Raw genomic sequence first — 23316 nt, forward strand, 5'->3', positions numbered from 1 at the left:
GCAGTTCCTGCCCTGAGGATTTTCTAATTACCCTCAGTGAATGGGAGGCAGTCGGACACACAGAGGGCCAACCGCCTGGGTTATCACACACACTCACCCAAGACTCCCCTTTTTTCTTCCAAATATACAGTAGTATTTTTAGCTTTCATCTATGGCTTTTTTCCCCTAAGAAGCCATAAAGTATATGGGAGGTATCCTGAGGAGAAGACTTGTTCTGGGCAATGCTGTAGGCCAAGCTATAACGAAAACCTTTATATCAGTGTGCTTTCAGTTCCCTCACAGAGGGAACTCGTTACAGAACATTTTCAATGCAAAGTTTAAAATATTCTTGTTTAAGGCTGCCTTTCAACTTAGAGCCTGTTTGTTGATCAGAGGCAGAAGAATAGAATATACGTTGATTTATCTGTCAACATATTTCAGTGCAGAAAAAGATCCTGATTTGCACTTTGCTATTTTTCCCCAAAACTCCTTCACACACAGAGCTCAGGTACTACAGACACTGGCTGTTTTATCAAGCTGCTAATCCAGTTTAAAGTTTCTTTAGAGTGGCGATGTCACTCTCCATTTAAATCACAGGCTATGTACAGTCAGTCCACTTTGGACTTTAGTGGGCCAGACCAGTGATACCTCGCTTTCTGTCCATGTAAAGTTTAACTACACACGTTTAATCCTGAGATGTCGTAATGTAAGACAAAGAAGTGAAATTTCGACAGTATGTCTCAGAGTGTACACATGTCAAAGAAAGTCTGCTTTAGTAAAGAAGAAGAAAAGACAAGAACTTTTCTCTCATTTTATTGTTTATAGATTACTTAATTACTTTGGCGAGGTATGAATGGCCTCCCCGTGGCCTTTATCGGTAGAACAAGCTTTAAAATGTATGAAAATACAGTTTAAAGTCCAAAATTTACACCCCTGCTCTACAACAAGCAGCCATCTTAAACACACCTTCTGGCAGGTATTTAAAACCATTATCTTAAATAAACTTTAATCTCGTTGGTCACCAGGACTTTAAAACTGCTACTCGCCAGTCAAATCTGAGAAACGCTGCTTAAAAAGATTTTAAAAAGCCAGGTTCTCCTGAGAATCATACTTGCACCACCATCTTTGCTGTTACTAATTTCTCCCATAAATTCTTTGGGTGTCATATCTTTCATAATGTCTCACTCCAGTCTTGCTTGAACTCGCATGCTAAATGAACAGGGAATACTGTGAAAATACCAGCTGTAACTCATGACATTAAAGGTGTGCGCTTCAAAACACGGAACAATTGTGTGTGTGTCGGGGGGGGGGGGGTTCTTTGCAAATGTTATCAACCCTCAACTGTGAAAACAAGTTTTAAAGGATCCCACATTCTGGCGCCATACAACAGTCAAACTCAGCTGCACACTGTCTTTCCAAAAGCTTTTTTTCCCTCCTTCATCTCATTCAGAGGGACCAAGTGAGGAACTCCCGGCGATGAATGCAGCGTGGTAGCAAGCTGCAGCCCCAGGCTGCAGAGCTGAATGGAGCGACAGTAAGGTGAGGAAGAGTGGTATCAAATGAACACATGAAAGAGGGAGGTTACTGGATTTAAGGCTTTTTGTCTTTGGACTGTTCAAAGGAGACAGCTGTCGACTGCACAAGGCTCAGCTCTATTCATGTGGAGGGGGGGGGGGGGGTGACCGCAGACAGACCACGCCAACATACACACACACACACTTCAAAAGAAGTTGTGTGCAAATGTACGTCAACTCAGTGTTTTCAGGACAGATTCACATGTTATTATCATTTAACATGACTTCATTCAAACATAACTGCGTCTGCATCTTATTGCCTCTTAGACTGCAGTGCACAGAGCCGCTGCAGGTGGGGCACAGATAAGTGAAACTAAGGTAAATGAAGGATTTTTGAACAAGTAAACAACCATTTGATGACACTTTTAAAATCAAATCAAACCAAATCAAGCTGCCAGGGTTCCAGAAACAATAACCTCATACTAAAGGTGAAAAGCTAGAGAAAAAAAAGGTTGAGTTGTCTTTTTCAGTGGGTTTGCTGAGAGAAAGAAGGGCGTGGCACCTGGAGCACCGCTAACAGCGACAGTGACACTAGAGGCCAAAACTACCTGTGGGCACAATTTGCCTTAGTGCGCCACACTACCAGCTTTGGGGAATAGGCCCCTGCATGAGATTGGGCTGTACTGTCCCAATACACAGCACATAAAAGACAAGCAAACAGGCCAACAGCCAACTGAATAACAGGCTTCTGTGTTTATTAAACAGAGGACAGGAAGGTGAAAAAACATGAAGTTAAGGTGAAAGATTGGCTCTTTTTTTAGCATCTGAAATCGGACTCAGCAGAAAAAATATCTGTCATATCTGTCCACATAATTTTCCATGTTTCTTTCATGTCAGAGACCCACAGGACCTGACGGTGTTACCTCAGGAGCGCTGCTATGTTGGGACTAAAAAGGCCCTGAACTTTAAAGCTCTATCCAACACAGTGGCTGTCTGTCTCCCTGACCTGTGTAACACATTGTGTAACACAAAAATTTTCATCAACCAAAAAAACTGAAACATAGGCTTGTGGAAAGTGCTGAACCCAAAAATTACTACAGGCCAGACTATTTGTTGGACAGTTACAATTAAATGCTACAAAAATCAACAACACCACACATGGCAGAAAAGCCCAGCCCTGTGGCTGCTAACACTTTTAGCCACTTTCTCCATCAGAGCGCTACAGAGAGACACACAGACAGCCACACTGTCTCACATACACACACGCAGTGCTGCAAAAATATATTTGCCCCTTACTGATTATTATTAATAGGATTGTCACACTTGAATGTTTCACATCATCAAACACATTCGAATATTAGACAAAACGTGACAAGGTCATTTTGACTTTAACCTGCCGCAGAAGTAAATAGTTTTCTTAAATCATGAGTTAATTGTGATTAACCACATTGTTTTGGAAAGCCTTCAGTTTCACTAGCCACACCCAAGCCTGATTATTGCCAGACCATTGATTTGAGAAATCACTAAAATAGAACCTGTGTGACAAAGTGAAATAGGCTAAAAGATCTCTCAAAGCAACACATCATGCTACGATCTAAAGAAACTGAAGAACAGATGAAAAGCTATTTCTAAGGCTTTGTGACTGCAGTGAACCACAGTGAGAGTGTTTATCCACAAATACAAGTCCCCAAAAAAAGGGTCAAATACATTTTCACCGCACTGTAGCAGCTAACCAGCGTAGGAGGAAATCCGAGCACCAAGAGGACTTCCACATGTGCTCTATATAGGCACAAGGAGAACCCATAAATTCCCCAAGCTGCCCCACTTTTAGTCTCGATGCCATTTTTAGACTTTTTTTTTTTTTAATTTTCTTATTTTTAAAATAACCTATATCCATATTTATTTCAGCAACAAAGTTGGGCATTTTTACGCTGGAGCCTGTAAAGAAGTACTGGCAACGTTTATGAAAATGTACTTTTGAGATTTCCTTTTTCAACTTCGGCGGTTGTTGCTTTGTTCATATGACAAGTGTGGAACATACTGAGGCCCGCAGTGCAGCTGCTGAGGCCTGCAGGTGAATATCACTGGCATTTGAATAAATTCATGGATCTGCCTCCTAATCAGGTCACCTGGGGATGCGTTTAATCACTCTTTGCTTTTCTGAAGCAGTGCAGTGAAACACCACCCTGCATTACCTAACTGCCATATACCTACCTTTTAAAACCCTACCACAGATCTGGTGTATATTTATACCATGTCCTTATACAAATACTTCTGTATCTTTATTTACAAAGCCACAGATCCATATCAGTGTGCTGCACACTAAGGGCCTGATTAAATATGTCTTTAATGTAGTCAGACAAGTTTGTTCCTTGAGTTTTTAGGCACCCACCAGCATCACAACTCACAGGAACAAAAGGAAAGCACATTGATAGTTGCTTTAAGAAATATACGCAGCTTGCACACACCACTGAAGCAAACGATGATCCTGTATGTCTACACTACAGCTGTTTTTAGCACTGATCTAGGATCAAAACTCCCCTGACTGATGCGTGGATTTTTTGGATGAATTGTGGGGGGGTTTCAGTTGTTGAGGAGATAAAACGTGGAATAGTGAGACGTTGAAAGTGAAGCACAAAGTTTCACCAGGTGCACAGAAAATCCCAGTCTGACACTGAAAGTCAAATCACTCTCTCCTTTGCCTGAAGCAGCTTTTTCTGCTGTCTGAGCTGCGTCATCACCGTAGCGCATCTTCGGTTGATATTTGCATCAGAGGCAAATCAGGCAGTATGTGGGAGAGCCTGGGTACACGGGCAGAGCTGTAGCAGCTTCTGAGCCACCACTTTTCATTTGGTTCTGTTTCACTGCCTGTATTTTTTTAACTAATAGAAAATGTGGGGAAAACAGCCACAAGCACAGATAAAGTAATAATATAGTCCATATTATCTACATTATATCTATCGACATTTCTTCCAACTGAATGGACCAGCGATGGTCACGCTATAACCCCTGCTCCTCCAAAGGCTTCACTTCTATTTTCCTATGCAAATAACTTTGCATCCATGGACTGCCTGCAGGAGACAAGGCTGCTCTGTCATGTTCAGGCCTCTCTTCCTGACCTCTTTTGTTCAAATCAAACCAAGATGCAAAACTGGCTTCTGCCGCAAACATAACTAACAGGCAGCGCCCTTTGTCTGCGACAGTTTCGCACAGAGACGAGCTGCGGGGGAACTGAAAACAGCCACAACCGCTCTTTTAGTGATGTGTGAAATGAATGAAAGAAATGTGATGGATTAGAATTTTTATTTTAACCTGGCTTAGAAGTAAAATCCCTATGATCTGGTTTTATTTATGGTTTCCGAACAATGTGAACGCACTACAACTCACACAAGACGTATCCTGTGGGTGTCATCAGGCCTAATTAACCTGCATCATTCTTTGTTTACCCATCTGCTGTGGTGGGGGTCCCACTACATATGGACTGTATTATCCTATAAGAAGTGTAATGACCACCTTTTTTACAAATCTGCAGCAAAGGGGGACACTCTGGGCAGCAAGGAAACAGCTGGCTGACTACAATGAGGGCAAGATGGGATGGGAGGAGTTAGGGTGGGGATGCAGAAGGGGGTGGTGGGTGCACAAGTTGCGGCATGGGCACGCTATTGAAGTGTTAAGCAGTTAAGGTGTGGCAGGTAGTGTGGGGAGATGGCTATGCACTAAAATGCTGTTCAAATGGCTTTGAGGCAACTGTGGAGTCGCATCAATGATCAGCTGTACCTGGGACACACACACACACACACAAAGAAACGAGCTCCTGTGTGGGGTATTGTGAGCACAAACACCGAAATTACACAAGGCTCTCGTGTGCCCAGAGAGTTGAGCCAAGCTCGGCTGGTGTTGCATCAGTGGGAATCTCATCATAGCAACAGATGCCCACAGTCAGCCTGGGAGGAAGGCGAGAACAGGAGCACAAAGGGGAAAACAAGGTGCTCGCCTCCTGAAAGGAGCAGGTGCATCATTTCCATCGTGTATCAAAAAGCCTATAAAACATATTCAACATATAGTTTTCTTGGATTTTATCAGCACTTTGATAAGAATACACCCAAATCATCACAAATTGGAGCATCAGTTATCATTTACCACCAATGCACAACCGACCCCTTGCTGTTACTGAGATTGTAAAGATCATTTCTGTATCCTCAGATAATCGTCTTGTGAGACATTAGCAGTAAAATAACAGGATTTCTGCTTCTTTGTTTAAAGCAAGGGATGCTGTCTTAGTAACAAAGGTATTGTCTTGTTTGGGGATTTAAATGTTCCCATTAAAAGCAAAATCTGAGGGTGACACTATATGTTTATTAGCCTGTGCTACTTATTTATCATGTGTTTATTATTTATTAATTATTTGTGACCGAGAAGAGACACTGAGACTTCCAGGAAACTTTAAGTCATTGTTGTTAAAGAGAAGCTTTAATCCCATGGGTCACAGTTATCACGATCTGTGCCATTAAAACTAAACGCAGGATCTTTCCTTTTTCCCCAGGAGGACTAACTATACCGTGACAGTCAGTAAACCTGTGCAGCTCTGGAGCAGCTTCATCAGGTTTGATAAGACTAGACTAGATAAGACTAAGACTAAAACAATCCTAGAAGCCTGGATATTTTGGCCTTTGCTGCTACTACTACTATCTTTGAGCTCTTGAAACTAAGTGGGAGTGCAGCCGTGAAAAGCTTGAATCCCCCTTCAGCACTGCGAAGCTATGAACTTATACATGAACTTAATAAATTGTTTCAGGAATGCTCTGAAGCTTTCTTTGCAAATATTGGGCAAAATGCCTCAAATTAAAAGGAAAACAAGTCTATGTGTAATAATTATTTTTTAATTATCCTCCATCCTCTAAACTTTTCCCTTTTCTCATTCCCTTCCTTGTACCTGACCATTTTCGGAGGAATGTTCCTCAGTAATTAATTTCTCTATCACAACAAAGCATGCTCAATCCTTCTTATATCATCTCTCCTTGTTGAAATATCATCTACCTGGATAGAAAAGCTCACAAAACAGAACACTATCAGTCATGGATTTGCCTCCCCAGAGCCCAGACCTCGACATTATTGAAGAAGTGTGGAATCATCTCAACAGAGAACAGAACAAAACGCAGAAACATCTAAAGAAGAGCTTTGAATGTATTGGAGAAATATTCCTGAAAACTACTTAAAGGAATGACTAGAAAGCTGACTAAGGCTGTGTTACAGAGTAAACATGCTCATAACAAAAATACTGACTTTCAAGCTCGTTAGAGCTGCACAAGCACTGTTTTTACCTTATATGCTATATATAAATAAGAATTTTGCACAGCACTGTATATTTGTGCTAATACAATCCTAAAGTTTCTTCAGTGAAGAAACAGGAATGACCGACTGGGGGACGTCTGACAATAAAAACCTCATCTGCTCTGTTTTGTAGCCTGAACTTCTAGCAGAGGATCTCAGGCTACATTCAGGCTCACACGAGGTTTTGTAGGTCAGAGCTGCAGGACATTATGAGGAAAATCCCCATGTTTACTTAAATACTCTTGTTAATAAATGACAGTGTTATTCATTTTTATTGAATTGTTTTTGAGGTCTTTCTGTAGCATTTTGGGCCTGTAAGGTTTGTTAACTGTTTTGTTTTGGGGGGATTTAAAGAAGAAGTATTACTGGTGAAAACATGCTAAATGTTTTTACAATGTATTTGAAATGATGCAAACAAAGCTGCATCTCAGGAGTCGAATAGCCAGAATTATTTGTGCCAAACATCATTCCAAATTTGGGATGGTTCGTAGGTCTTTCACAGGCTCCAAAGATGAACTTAAAGTTGTCCACTGTGTTTGTGAGACATTTAGAGAAGGTAAAGGGAGCCCTCCTGCCGCATTTTCTTTCCCTTTATCTCCCGCTTTATTTCAGCGAGTGAGCAAAACTTGCAGGTGTGGACGTTTTAAAGTTATGTCCCAAAACAAAGCAACCGATGCAGTGCAACTTGTTGATGGGACAACAGTTGTTTAGTGACAGTGTAAACAAAGCCAGGTTGAATACTGGTTTCTTTCCCCAGTGGGCGAGTTGCGTCACTAAACCTTAGCATGAAAAACTCGCAGCATCTTTTTGGTTAACTTCCATCAAAGCATCAAAACTGGACCGCGCAGAGTTCGGAGGGCAAAGCTGCCACAAAGACTGAAGAGTTGAGAGGAAGTGTTGGGTCGGATTTCTCTGTGACTACAAACACATTCTGGTTTTTTGGTGTTTGTTTTACACTTCATCAATGAAACAGGACACAGAGGAATATGTGGACTTCCTGACTCAGGGTGCCACACCTTGTAACAAACAGCTGACTCTCAGGGGATTGTGGATGTGGCAAACAGGTAAACAGTGCTGAAAACACACCTCTGTAGGAAGAGTCACACTGTGATAACGCCACAGATAAACTGTGTTTTAAAGCAGAAAAAGTGACAGAAGACTGAATCATGCTAAATGCTAAAAGAGGCATAATCTGCATTTATTCCTGATCTGTCCAAAATCTGATGGAGCATCAAATAAAAGTTAGTCTAGAACCAAATGATGTGAGGCTGAGAGCTTTGAATCATATGACACTTCCTTCCCCGGGCTCGTTATATCAGACACGTGAAAGTGTACGCACAAACCTATTGTGCTTTCACCTGTTCTTTTCTTTCCCCCCCACAGTTACCAGGCAATACAGTAAACACAGTGAGCGTCTGAGCAAACCTGTAAGACAACTTAAAAACTGGAATATGAAGCAGCGTGCGTCATGTCAGCCATTGGATCCCTACTTAGTCATGCTGATACAGTTCATACACAGGTTCATGAGTTTGAAAACCCCCGGTTATATTGATCATTAGCTTTACGTTCTTCAGTAATATTGAGAGCACATTAGATTAAATAGCACATTTCAAAGAACCCAAGTCAAAGGCCTCAGTGAGTACATGACAGTTTTTTATCAACTGCTTTTTAAAAATGTAGTCGAGGCATTTTAGAGCGGAAAGGGGAGTGTGTTTCCAGAGTGTGCGGGCAACAGCGCCGAGGACTCAAAAGGAGAGTAGACGTTTAGCTGAGAAGGTCTGAAAAGTACCAGGAGTAATGGCATATAGAGATTTGTAGGTGAGGAGGATTTTATTGGCGATTCAGGTGGGGATGATGTGTTGCCAGGTGTGCACTCTGGCAGGTGAGTCCTGAACATACTGTAGCCTGTCCAGGCCTCTGTTAGGGAGATCGAACAGGTGTGAATGGTGGTTTCAGCGTAATGGCCAGAGTCTGAATGGATTTGGTATATGATAACAACAGGAGGGTAGCGTACAAGATGACATCCAGGTTGTGGATAGTTCCTCCATCTTACTGGAGCTGGAAAGATCCTTCCACATCAAGACCAATATAGCAACCACTCGGGAGCCACAGCCAAGAGTTCAGTTTGAGAAAGCTGATGACATCCAGTTTTTGATGTCTTAGAGGAAGTGGAAAAGAGAGGTAACTGGAGAAGCTGGTGCTGAGATACATTATCAGTATAGCTCAGTTTATGGTGGTGGATGATCTGACCTAGTGGAAGCATATAAATTATCAAAAGGAGAGGTTCCAGCACAAATCCTTGAGGTACTCTTTGGCTGACTGGAGCAGAGGAGAAACACGAGTTTCTGCAGTTGAGTTAATGTGCCCCATGACACCGGCAGAGTGCTACACCTGCACTGGGAAACTGTATGAAAAGCTCCTGAAAGGTTCAGGACACAGCGGACAAATTTCAAACCCCTAAATTAACCAGTGTCTTTAATAATTAGTGTCTTTATGTAGGAGTTTTTCTCAGACAGAACACAAGCAGCTATTTAACACTCACAAAAGCTTTAAATCCAACTATCAGTCTCCTTCTGTAACATTGTGAGCACTAATGTTGGATAGATGGTTGGATAGACCTTTAAGTATAACCTAAATACTCTAGCAAGAACTCTTCACCTCACTGGATGGATGGAAAGGAGAGAGAGCTTCAGTTCACACAGGGCACGGAAAGCAGTTTGGTGAGGAAGTGCGCCCTCTGTAGGCGCCCTGAGACATCGCCCTGTGCTTGTTGCCTTCCCGTTCCACATATAGTCTGCCTGACATAATGACATGGATATAAATCATAACATCGTGTGTGTGTGTGTGTGTGTGTGTGTGTGTGTGTGTGTGTGTGTGTGTGTGTGTGTGTTTAAACGTCATTACTCTGATTTTCCAGCTGCCACTAGATGGCGATCTCACCTCATCTCTCTGGCTTTGCTGCAGGAGATGAAACACACTAATAGTGACACACTGGCTGCAAATGTTTGCATGGATGTTGTTCGTGGTCGGTGAAACGAACGAAAATCAGTAAGACAGAGTCAGATCGTCAGAGTGGTATTTATTCTAATACAGGAAAATAACGAGGAGGAGCTGGAACAGAAGCTAAAATCAGAAGGATACGAGACAGAAGAATGCACAATACACCTGAAAATGCCAGTATATTGATCATCATAATTAAAAGTGTGGAAAAGATGGATGGATGCCAGTTCCTTATTCACAAATATTCGAAGTATATATGTCTCCTAACATGTGTTTTCTGTTTATCCTGTCCTAAACATGTTTTTGTATTTTTCTTTCACCAAACCTTCCCATGATCAAAATGTAAGTGAGAAGTTTGAGTTCACATAACAGAAAGGACATCCCCTTTTGCCTTTATTTTCATGGCTACATTGGCAAATGTTAGCTGGGGCCCTTATGCCTGCAGAAGTGCCTTAATTTCATACATTCACCAAGGTACCTTTTGTTCCATATTGCCATGATATGGGTTGTAGCTCAGGTAGAGTAGGTCAGAAGGTTGGTGGTTCGATCCCTGGCTGCTCCAGTCTGCAGGCCAAATATCTTTAGACAAGACACTAACCCTAAGTCGCTCATTAGAGTATGAATATGAGTGAAGGAGGCATTTGTATAAAGCGCTTGAGTGCTCCAGGAGAGTAGAAAAGCACTATATAAGAATTTGTCCATTTACATGATAGCATCATGCAATATCTTTGTCATCTGGACACCCGGGATGTGAATCTCCTGTTCTCTATTGGATTGAAATTTGGTGACTGTGGAGGCCATCTGAGTGCAGTGAACTCACTGGTTAATGTTGAATAAACCAGTTTAAAAGGATTTCAGTTTTGGTCTGTCACCCTGCTGAAAGCAGCCATCACCATAGGTACACTGAACATGCTGCGTTGTGCAGCCAACCTCTTTTGGTCATATACTCCGGTAGGCTGTGATATTTAAATGATGCTCAGTTGGTACTAAGAGGTAAAAAGTGAACAAGAAAAATATCCCACACACCAGGAGGCTGAACCAATGATACAAGGTAGGATGCATCCATGCTTTCAAGTTGACCCTACCATCTTAATGGTAGCCAGACCAGACCAAGTCATGGGGTTAGGTTATTCACTAATCTTACTGAGCATGTGCAAACTGTAGCCTCAGTTTCCTGTTCTTAGCTGAGAGGAGTGGTACACAGCAAATCCAGCATGTCCAAATTAACACTGTCGGATTTGATTTCAACACTATTAAAGTGTCTATATGGGTCCACACCAGAGAGTGTTAATTTAACTCTTTTTGGAGAGTTGGTACGTTAACTGATTTAGTGTTAAACACCAAATCTGTCTGGAGTTGATAATTTAACACTTGGTGTTAAGAGTTTATATATTAACTCTCAAAGAGTATTTTAGTTTAACTACGTAAGAGTTATCTTCTAATTCATTCTAAAAAGCGGGAATTTTACTGTTCTGAACTTCTAGAAATTTCTTTTGGAAATAAACATTTACTAAAAAGATGCAATGGTTTTTGAAAAACATTTATTCTGAACTGTGCACCCCAATTTCAAAACATTTTCTGAAAGATGTAACAGTATACATGTTCTCACTTTCATTAGAATTTTGTTTATCAAAAGGTCTGACATGGTAAATGCAAATAACAGCATTCTCATCACTTATTTCTTCAATACAATATGCATGTCCTTCATTCATCCCTTTGTGGAACTTCAACGCACTTCTGCTCTCCCCCATATTCCATCTTCACAAGCATATCCTGTGTGGAGATTGAATAAAAATTAGTTGACACTAATTAATGGCACAAATAATCCAGTAAACAATTGCAGCACAGTAAAAAAAAAAAAAAAGGAATCCTCTTTGAGCCATTACTTGTGTAAAGTATTTTCCCAAAAGACAAGGACACAGGCAACAGGTAATACTGAACTAAATGTAAAACCTCAACCTTTTTCATTTTTACCTAAACCGTGTGCACAAAACTCTGGAGGGATCTAAATGCTAACGTAGAATCCAGTCAGGACGTCAGCTACTGCTGTTTGCTCGTTGTTGTTTTTTTTATGGGCGATCGTTTTCAGGCTTCAAGTAGCACCATTACACCAACATTTCACATTCTACACATTGTTTTAGGTGTATTTGACCAAAAGTTTGACTGAAAATTCACATGCAAGCTTTTTTTCAAGGCTGTGGTATTTGCCCCCAAACAATACCTTTCAGCTAGCTAAAACAGAATATTATGCTATCAGCGAGCAACATGGCTAATGCCTTTCACACAGCTTTGTCTCAACTCCAAAGAGCCACAGAAGTAAAAGCTAATAACAATTGAAACAATCTTTGAAAAAATAACTTACCAAGCATGGCAAACAACTCAAATATGTAGAGCAAAATGTTCTGAAACGGCTTCACTTCAGCTTCGATTGGAGCCTATGGTGCTGAGGGCGGAGTCTGTGAATTTACTCTGTTGGTGTCATAGCCCCTCTAGGAGTTCAGAGTTAAGAGGTCAAGAGTTAATGTTTCCATTTTAACACCTCCAGATTTGACAGAGAAACACTCATTTTTAACACTCGATTTTAACTACTATCATTTTACACCAGAGGTGTGGACTCGAGTCACATGACTTGGACTCGAGTCAGACTCGAGTCATTAATTTTATGACTTTAGACTTGACTTGAAAAAATGTTCTAAGACTTGTGACTTGACTTGGACTTTTACACCAATGACTTGGGACTTGAATTGGACTTGAACCGGTTTACTTGAAAAGACTTGATATTTTACCCCAAATATAAAATTTAACATGCATATTATATAGAGATTGAAAATGTGACGTCATTCACGGGTAGAACCGCAAAGGATTCTGGGAACTCGTGGCAAGCGGTACTAACGCACGCAGGCTTTCAATTGAAATCAGTCACACAGCGATAAAAAGAAACACAAAAATGTCAAGAAGCTGTTGTATTATTAACTGCAATAGCCGGTCGCATGACAGCCACGGGAAGCCGACGGGTAAAGAGATCGGTTGGTCGTTGAAGAGAAATTGTTCGAGCCATGTTTCCAAAGTAACAAAGAGCCACGGATGGCCTGGATTGCAGCCATTCAAAGACCAAATATAACGTCCCAGAACCCTCCAGCTCACAGGTTAGTCTGCTCCAAGCATTTACACGAAGGTCAGTGTTTTTTAGTAGTTAATACGTCATTTTCATAACATAATTGGTGATATAGGTTACAAGCAAGTCTGGCACTGAACAGAAATTGTCGCGCTATGCTCCTTTATTTATTGTGCATAAATAGTGAATTGTCCTGACACAATATTGCGTTTCGCTTCTGTTATTATGGTACATTGACAAAAACATATACTTTTATTCACAGGATAAAACAGGTTTTTTGTATCACTAATTGCCCAGTACGATTACAGCATACAATATTATTGTCACTGCTACATTTCTGTGATGCTACCAGAAATTATTTCCACTACTAATTAATTACCGTTGAGCTCAAAGGTCCTATTAATAAACGGTTAACGAATGTGTATTTATGACGACGATTTGTGAGACTGGTAAACTTATGATACGTACGATGGTCTTTCGTTCTACACGGTGCATTTCAAGGTCCTGCACCCATCCGTCGGTAAACTGTACCTGGGCTTGTTGCAGTGACCGGAAGTTACTAAACTTCATGAGTGTATGCACTCACTCCAAGAAGCGTATAATTATAAATATGCATATAAATATGCTACAATGAGATAGCTGACTTTATCTAACTAGCAAATGTTTTCCAGGCTACGTTGGTGATTCAGTTTTTTTTAATATGTATGATATTTTTGTCATGCGATTTTAAAGCCGGTCCTACAAGCGCATCCAAGAATAACATGCAGCGTATCTCAGAACTGTCGGTGAAAATTATTCTTGGAGCTAAGTTTAATTGAGCTGCATTTTATAGAGGTGCAATTTCACAATTTGTGTATATTTTCTAAGTTCACTATTTTGTCATGTGTTGAGAAAAACACAGATTAAAAAATTACATGGTCTAATATTTACATTTAGCATAACTGCAACATTATTTTTTCGTTTTTTTTTTTTAAAGACTCGAAAGGACTTGAAATTCAAAGTTTCAGACTTGTGACTTGACTCGGACTTTTACACCAGTGACTTGAGACTCGACTCTGACTTGCCTGACATTACTTGAGACTTGACTTGAGACTTGAGGATAAAGACTTGAGACTTACTTGAGACTTGCAAAACAATGACTTGGTCCCACCTCTGTTTTACACCTCAGAGTTACATTAAAAGAATGTGACTCTGCTTAGAGTAAAATTAACTCTACTTTTGCAAGGAGACTATTAACACCAAAAAATTTAACACTTTTGAATTTGCTGTGTACCTTTGTGCTCTTCTGTTTGTTGTAACAAATAGCTATTTGAGTTACTGTTGGCAGAGTTTGGAGGAGAAAGGCAGTCTGGCCATTCCCCTCCAACCTCTGGCATAAACAAGGCATTTTCACCCAGAAAACTGCCGCTCGATATGTGTTGTTTGTGGCCCATTCTCTGTAAACACTCAACTTGGCTGCGCAGGAAAATCCCAATAGGTCAGCCGTTTCTGAAATACCAACAACCATGACACATTCAAGGTCACTAGAGTCCCCTTTCTTCCTCATTCTGATGCTCGGTTTGAACTTCACCAGGTTGTCTTCACCATGTCTACGTGCATAAATGCACCGAGCTAGCTCCAAGGTTGAACAGTTGTCCATCCATCCATCCATCTTCATCCGCTTTGTCCGGGGCCGGGTCGTGGGGGCAGCAGCCTAAGCAAAGAGGCCCAGACCTCCCTCTCCCCAGCCACCTCCTCCAGCTTATCCGGGGGAATACCAAGGCGTTCCCAGGCCAGCCGAGAGATATAATCTCTCCAGCGTGTCCTGGGTCTGCCCCGGGGCCTCCTCCCGGTGGGACATGCCTGGAACACCTCACCCAGGAGGCGCCCAGGAGGCATCCTTGTCAGATGCCCGAACCACCTCAGCTGGCTCCTTTCGATGTGGAGCAGCAGCTGCTCTACTCTGAGCCCCTCCCGGATGGCCGAACTTCTCACCCTATCTCTAAGGGAGAGGCCAGCCACCCTTCGGAGGAAGCTCATTTCTGCCGCTTGTATCCGCGATCTCGTTCTTTCGGTCACTACCCACAGCTCGTGGCCATAGGTGAGGGTAGGGACGTAGATCGACCGGTAAATTGAGAGCTTCGCTTTTACACTCAGCTCCCTCTTCACCACGACGGACCGGTGCAGCGTCCGCATTACTGCAGCTGCAGCCCCAATCCGTCTGTCGATCTCCGGCTCCCTTCTCCCATCACTCGCGAACAAGACCCCGAGATACTTGAACTCCTCCACTTGGGGCAGGAACTCATCCCCGACCCGGAGTGGGCACTCCACCCTTTTCCGGCTGAGAACCATGGCCTCAGATTTGGAGGTGCTGATCCTCATTCCCGCTGCTTCACACTCGGCTGCGAACCGTTCCAGTGCGAGCTGGAGGCCCTCACCCGATGAAGCCAACAGAACCACATCATCTGCAAAGATCAGAGATGAGATTCTGAGGCCACCAAAGCGAAAGCCCTCCGCCACTTGGCTGCGCCTAGAAATCCTGTCCATAAAAATTATGAACAGAACCGGAGATAAAGGGCAGCCCTGGCGGAGCCCATCACCCACCAGGAACGAGTCCGACTTATTGCCGGCAATGCGAACCAAGCTCTTGCAACAGTTGTATAGGGATCGAATGGCCCGTAGCAATGGGCCAGACACCCCATACTCCCGCAACACCTCCCACAGGACACCCCGAGGGACACGGTCGAATGCCTTCTCCAAGTCCACAAAACACATGTAGACTGGTTGGGCAAACTCCCATGAACCCTCAAGTATCCTGGAGAGGATAAAGAGCTGGTCCAGTGTTCCGCGACCAGGACGAAAACCGCATTGTTCCTCCTGTATCCGAGGTTCGACTAACGGACGAACTCTCCTTTCCAGCACCCTGGCATAGACTTTCCCAGGGAGGCTGAGGAGTGTGATCCCCCTGTAGTTGGAACACACCCTCCGGTCCCCTTTCTTAAAGATGGGGACCACCACCCCGGTCTGCCAGTCCACAGGTACTGCCCCTGATCTCCACGCAACATTGCAGAGGCGTATTTGATGAAATGGCAAGAGCGGGAATATTGGGATATATCAAGTATAAAAGATGTGATGTTAACATGTGAACAAAAAGTCAAACAAATACATATTGAGTACTGAATGATTTTATGTTGTAGTCCACCTAACTAAACTGGCCGAGCTGGCGTTTATCATAGAGGATTAGACAAACCCAGTAACCTTTTTAAAAAAAATAAATATCGCCTCAGCTTTGTGATGTTCAAACAAAAACAAGAAATTCGAACATCACGGCTTGATTTTTGGTCCCACTGTTCTGTCATCCTGTCCTCAGACGTCACCAAATCACTGAGTCATATGCCAAAGCCTTCTGAGCCATAAGACAATTAGGACTAAGAGGAAGCACAAGGCAGTGTTTAACCAGAGACGCTGCTCAGAAACCAGCCACACTAAAAGGGTTACAGCGGACACAACCTGCTCACCTGCTGTTTAGCGGAACTAAGATTGGAGGATGCATCCAGGAAAGGGATCGAGGGATCCATTATTACACACACTTTAAATATTTCAGTCTTTGAACCTTTCAAATCATCTTTGATACTGCAGTGAGTGTTCTTCCATTTAATCCCCCCCCCCCCCCCCCCCCCCCCCTCCTAAATGTAGTCAGGGAGGAAAGTGTGATTGAAATAGTTTTCCTGGTATAAAAATAGTCATTTGGAGTCTTTTCATTTCTCACAGGCTGCAAAAAATCAATTTCTTTGCTGTGTGGGTGAAAACAGGAATGAAAATAGTGTCTGAAAATAAGCAGGTGTGCACTGATGAAGGTAAGGATTAGCAGGGAGACGAGGCAGCAACAAAAAGGGCTTCGAAAATCGAGAATACTAACAGGATCATTCTTAACAATAACTGAGTGCAAAACTTTCCATGATTTAATCCTTTGCTTTGATGAAGAGTCCATAATGGTTCAGGTAAGGATACTGTGGGTCATTCTGATCAAATTCATGACACAGGCCAGACTGAGACCTTGTTACAGGACATTATCATCTCTGTTGATGACACTTTACCCTGGAAATGTGTTGCTCATAAACATTCATTATCCTGAAAATAAGACCTTTAAATTGAACTCAAATTGTATTGTTGACCTATTTTTATTTCCTGCATGTAACTACAAAGATACCCCCGCTATTTCTTGATTTCATCTATATTAAAAAAATAAAACATGAAATAAAAAAGAAAACAGATAACACCATGGTATCATTCGTTCAAGGTATCCACTCTGTCACTATAACAGGATTTTCAGTAACAGGAAAGAGATTTTACCACAAAGAAAGATTATTAACACGTTATTAATCAAATTTTCACTATTATAAAAAGGAAGTGCGATGTACTGTAGGTAAGGTTTTACAGGGTTTGTGTTACTCTAGGGTGAGATCGCTGAATTATCTGGATAAAAATGGACCAAGCATTTCATAAATGACTATATACAGAGAAGATCAGTATTCCTAATGTGGAGCCCTGGAGAACTCCTTCAGATTAGGGAGAAAAAAAACTATTTGAAAACAAATCTAAAGCATTCCTGTCAATACTGTGAAGGCTATTCACCAGTGTCAAAGGGCACATAATAATAATCAGCATCATCATTTGTTTTTTATATAGGCAGCTGAAATTGAGCTACATGTTTGGAGATATGACAGGTGTAAATCGTGGGACTGTCCTCGGGGTGCAATTTCACATCTTTGTACTGTGAGAGGAAACCCAGACAAAAAGTTCTACCCATACACACGGTTCAAACCCAAAACCGCTTTGCTGTGAGGGGATAGTGCTAAGAACTGCACCATCGATCAATCCGAAGGACAAAGTGATGATGCTATATAATAATTTGAATACATGTACAATGTTCCTGAAGAAGTCATTTGTTTTTTTAATCACAAACATATGATCAAAAGCTTTTTTTCAGAGTACTTCTTGTCCAACAATGTGAGTTTGCACTATGGCTAGCACAGCGGTGCAGTGATTAGCATCATCACCTCACAGCAAGAAGGTCCTGGTTCAAATCCTGGCTGGGGCCTTCCTGTGGGGACTTCACATGTTCTCCTTGTGTCTGCGTGGGTTGTCTCAGAGTACTCAGACTTTCTCCCACATTTCAAAGACATGCATGGGGTTAGGTTACCTGGTCAAGTCATCTTTATTTATATAGAACATTTAAAAGACATCAAGCGTCGGCCAAAGTGCTGAACAGAGGAATATAATAAAAATAATAAAAATAGCTAAAAACATTATAGAAACATTGTAAGACATCCATATATGTTTGTAAAAAATAGTGGTGACTATAAACTCAGGTAAGCACAGCTGGGATAGATTCAAGCCTCCATCCATGAGAAGAACCGACGGATATCTGGTCAGCTGAGAGGTTTCCTTTGTTAAAAACAGCATCTTGTCACATCATTTTAAACAAGATGTGTCGATATGACTGGACACATTATTCTACAAATAAAATTTTGACAAACATGCAGCTTAATCTGTGAAATTTGAAAGAATGAGCTACCTTTTCAATCTAAAATATAATTAATAAGTTAACCATTCATTCACAGAGGTTAGCATCTGATTCTGTTGCTGCTGACTCTTGATTTCTGCAAGCATGCTTCAAGTCAAGGGGAAAATGCAGCACACTCAACTGAGGTAAGGAAATCTCATTGTTTAAATTAAGAAATGAAGCATAGGAGAAGCCCAAGTCCTTAGAAAACAGTTCCATATTTATTGCAAAATATTTTTGTACAGAATACAACTGAAAAAACATCAACAGAGGAGGAATGGACAGTAAGGCCAACATCAGAACTCCAAGAGCTGAAATGTACAAACACCAATAGTAACAACTGCTGCTTTAATATAATTTTTATACATAAATTGTTTCCTGCCCTCACAGCGACCTCCTTAAAAAAACAAAAACAAACAAAAAACCACAAACATCTTCCCCTTTTTTTCTAGAACATTATTGCCTTTGCCTGTAAACCCATCACCTTAAAACACCAACAATCCTTAAAATGCTGAAATTTCTGTAAGAAACGTGTCCCTTGATTGACAATGTCTCACAAAATATAAATATATATATATATACTTGTAAAAAGCTCCAAACGATATGGGACTGATAATATTTCAGAAGTGTGTAACATCACGTTTCTTTGAGAACACGAGGAGGTTCAAAACAGTAAGCTAAAGTTAAAAGGCTAACACCATTAGCTCAGCTGCTAACATCAGTAACCGAGTGTGCTGTGATAATATTTCTGATTCTAACCTAAAAAAAAACATGAAAATTAGCTTCTTTTTTTTTTTTAGATCACTTCACACAGCTGGAATAACCGAACGCTCGCTTGAGCTTAGAGGGGTTTAGCATAGTGCGTCTAGGTAATTTCGGGCGTGCATGCCCATGCACATCCTCATGCGATTTGGCACTGATAAAAAAAAGAAAAGAAAAATTCTTTCCTCAAAGCAAATCTCGTGGTACCCCTTGGTTTCTCCAGCTCCTTCTCTGTTACCTTTTTTTTTTTCTTTATACATAAGAAAGGCAGAGTGAGACCGGATATACCCCCTCCCAAAAAAAAAAAAACATTCAAATGTACATCTTTTTAACATTGCCTCTCCCAAAATTTGGGATCTAATGAAGAAAAAAAAAAAGTCTCTGGAAGCTTATGTCCGAAAATAAAAATTAAATTAATATATATATATATATATATATATATATATATATATATATATATATATATATATCTATATATATATATATATCTATATATATATATATATATATATATATATATATATATATATATATATATATATATATATATATATATATATATATCTGCATAAGCCCTTCAAGTTAACACACCAAGAACAGATATCAGGATGATATACAATCCAGAACTCCAGAGGAGAAAGGGAGGCTTTCTTCTGAAAAGACTGGACTACAAAGGTAGACGTGGAAGGAAATACACAAGTGACACGACTACGCAATGTTTTTGCCCTTCTGATTCTAGATCTTACAATACATCTGGTGGGTTTGGTAACAAAATAGCTGTTAAAGTGTGTGCTCGCTGGGTTCTCCGCACCAGCCGTGTGACAGACAGACCGAGTGGTCGCCACACACAAAGTGAAACACAGAAACGAAGCCGACTGGTTCTTCTGGGAAGCTTGGTGGACTTTTTTTTTTTTTTCTCGTATTTTCAGAGGAAAACATCAGCTTTGTTGCAAACATTCGTTTAACTAATGAGAATGAAACTGTGACTTTAGACAAAGTGTTTCTACTTCAGTTCTTAGTCAGTATGCCCAACTCTCCATCCTTTCGTTTCAGTAACCTGTTGCTTTATAATGCTGTGTGTGTGTGTGTGTGTGTGTGTGTGTGTGTGTGTGTGTGTGTGTGTGTGTGTGTGTGTGTGTGTGTGTCTGTCTGGGGGTGGCTCTTTAATTCTGTATGGATATTCCAAGTGCTTTCAATGATTTGATACCCTGAGTAGAGGACATAGGCTTGGGGGTGAACTTCAGTAGAAACCAAAAACCTTTTGGCCGAAAAAGGACATTACTAAGTAATACCACCTTTCACACATAAATACACACCTGTACTCGTAGGTACGTTATAAACCACAAATGTAAGCAGAGAGAAAGAAAACGACAACAAATCACCCATGACGACACGGTCCTTTTCAGCTTTGCAATATGCATATGTTCATGCATATACAGTGTGTATTTCCCCTTGCATACAGACAATTGGTTGGGGATTATATAGAGAGCCTTTAGTTATACCAACTCCCTCTGCAGAGACTAACACTGATTATTAAGAGACTGATACAAATGAGAGCAAACATAATTCACAGGACAGGCTGAGGAGCAAGATGAGAAGTGATTTCTGCGCAGCCTTGTAAACAGATGTGGCCAGAGAGCCAGAGAGGATGATGGGACAAACATCCACTTAAAGCAGCAAAGAGAGGACAGATTACACGAGGCAGAGGCTGGGTGGGAGTGAGGAAAAGAAGTAGTGAGTGAGGGGAGGGGCGTTTTTTTACCCTCCCAGCTTGCCAATCAAAGCAGCGGCGTCGTCTCGTGACTTTGACTGTCGTACTCAGCTAAACATCTGTCCTGGAGCTGAAAATCGAATTAAATTAATAAACACGTTCCTGCCTGCGCTGCTCGATGAAAGCTACTCCGAACACAAGGTGGCCTCTCAGTGATTTAATACAGCATCTGATAGTCAAGCAGCCTGTGGGCTGATCCAAGGGGATGGTTGGGGTTACTGGGGGTGTCCAAAATAACAGCTGCCCACTGCCCATCCCCAGCCTCGCTTCTCTCCGATGCCCCCCTCCACTATTCTCTGGACTGAGCGGAGAGAGAAGCTCAGACAAACAGCTGGATCCGCTCGCGGATGGTCTGCCGGCAGATCGGGCAGGTCTTAAGCGCGGCGCTGCAGTCGATGCAGGAGGCGTGCCCGCACTGGAAGACCAGCTTGATGTGGTTATCGATGCAGATGGGACAGGTCATCCTCTCCTCCATCTGACGGTAGCGGGACTGCAGTTGTTCGAGCAGGTTGTGCTGCTCTGAGTTCTCGGTGCCGGGGCTGCAGTCCACCTCCGTTTGGTCTGTGGAAAGAGGTCATTGTTATTAAACGAGTTCATTTTATGCAGACTGTGCAGTGCTGTGCAAGATGAGACCGTCCTGCTGTACTAATGGCTCAAAATAATAAGGTTAACACGGAGACAGCAGTGTCCAGAACACACAGCTGCTTGCATTTACCATTCAAGGCTGCGTCTGAGTGACCAGACAGCACCACGAATACGGAGACGTCGTCTTTAGGACATCATAAATGAATAAATAATTTCATGAATAAACATTAAGATAACAAGAAACATTTAAGGCTTAAGATTTCGGACAGTAAAGCAGCTAGAACTTACCTTGCCTAATTTTCTTGGTGATTGTGACCTGGCATTTGATGCACTTCTTCATGCGATGGGCACATTCTGTTTAGACAAGCACCGCATTAGCCAAGGATCAATTAGACTCAAAGTCTATTTTTGTCTGTATCAATAACAATACTGTTTGACATTCAATAATGAAAGTAGAGCAAACAACACAGAGAGAAAAAAGGCATAGCCCACCTTCACAGGCCACACTGTGCTGGCAGGGGCAGAAGAGAACCAGAAGAGCCAGCTCGGAGCAGATGAGGCATTCGCTGGGCCCGGGCGGCGTTGGTAGAACCAGGTTGGTCATGGTGTTGGGTGTTGTGTGGACCCGCCGCAGGCTGGCGCTGCTCAGGCCCTGTCCGCATGTGATGGCCTGCAGGCGCTGCAACCTGACACACAACACACAGCTATAACGCCCCACTAAACCAAGGCTTCCTTTTTTAACCTCAGCTGACTCCCACACACCAGCGCTTATTCCTTAGCAACTGTTTTCTGTTTGTCATTTCAATGAAAAATAGCACATAAGAGTGTAAATATGACCGTCAGAATGTTTTATGAACTATGCATCATAAAAATATCAGCCACCGCTTCGTGTACTTCAACCCTAATTTTGCAAACGGCTACCTGTGCTTCTCAGAGAAGCTCTTGATGAGCTGCAGCATGGTGCTGTCTGCCACCAAGTCCAGAGGACTCTTGCCCTTGTGGTTGGCGTAGCTGATGTCAGCACCTTCCATCGCTAGAAAACAGGCGACAGCTGTGCCTATGCTCAGCTCCGTACTCCCCAGAAGACCTGTCGCGTTCAGCTGTGGACAGAGAAGATAAGGGAGGGGAGAGAAATTTTAGACCGTTTTAGAGACGCACTCTTTAAAAACCTAACAGCTGATCCGAACGGTGAGAGCTGAGAACAACTTAAAAACCTCCAGGAGCTGAATTTAAGCAACACCAGGTAACTGAAGTAAAAACAGTGCAACCCAGCTAAGGCTGATATATAATTGCACTCCTAATCAGCACGGAAGAACTCCTAATAACTCATCTGCTGACAGTGGCCAGAACAGCCCTGAGCACTTAAGTCTAGCCACCTTCATGGCTGTGTATGTGTGTGTATTAGTGTGCGCTTGGCAGGTGTCCAGGATGCTGAGAGGAGCTGCAGTGTTTGCGGTCATGTATACTAGAAAGGACGTTCTTCTTCACTGGTGCAATGATACCAACACGAACTGGTGGAACAGCAATTAAAGTGCTGCTCAAAGCAAAGAGTCAAGGTCTGTGTAAAATGAATATTAGGCCACTTCTCGTGAGTAAAAGATTCAGCCAAGTATCAAACAACAGATAAACAAAGTTAGCATCTATCTAATTACCGGAACCTCTCTTTTCCCAGTGTAGGAATACGTGGAAATCATGTGACCTAAATCCATCTATT

General features: G+C 41.9%; 1 protein-coding gene across 5 annotated transcripts in view; it reads right to left on the reverse strand.

The window, feature by feature from the left end:
• Positions 1-19802: 19802 nt before the first annotated feature.
• The window catches only part of mib2 (MIB E3 ubiquitin protein ligase 2), a 37262-nt gene continuing 33748 nt past the window's right edge, over positions 19803-23316 (reverse strand). For all 5 annotated transcript variants that reach the window (XM_086276218.1, XM_086276215.1, XM_086276216.1 and 2 more), the window contains 4 exons: positions 22524-22702; positions 22095-22288; positions 21891-21956; positions 19803-21578 (listed from right to left, as the gene is read on the reverse strand). In XM_086276218.1, the coding sequence (XP_086132344.1) occupies positions 21337-21578; positions 21891-21956; positions 22095-22288; positions 22524-22702 (681 nt within the window). In that variant the 3' untranslated portion in view covers positions 19803-21336. The remainder of the gene's footprint in view (positions 21579-21890; positions 21957-22094; positions 22289-22523; positions 22703-23316) is intronic.

Source organism: Aulonocara sp. 'chitande type north' Nkhata Bay, linkage group LG20 (assembly GCF_057382095.1).
Source record: "Aulonocara sp. 'chitande type north' Nkhata Bay isolate Kocher_YH1m ecotype deep benthic linkage group LG20, A_spYH_male_GT1.1, whole genome shotgun sequence".
Classification (NCBI taxonomy): domain Eukaryota; kingdom Metazoa; phylum Chordata; class Actinopteri; order Cichliformes; family Cichlidae; genus Aulonocara; species Aulonocara sp. 'chitande type north' Nkhata Bay.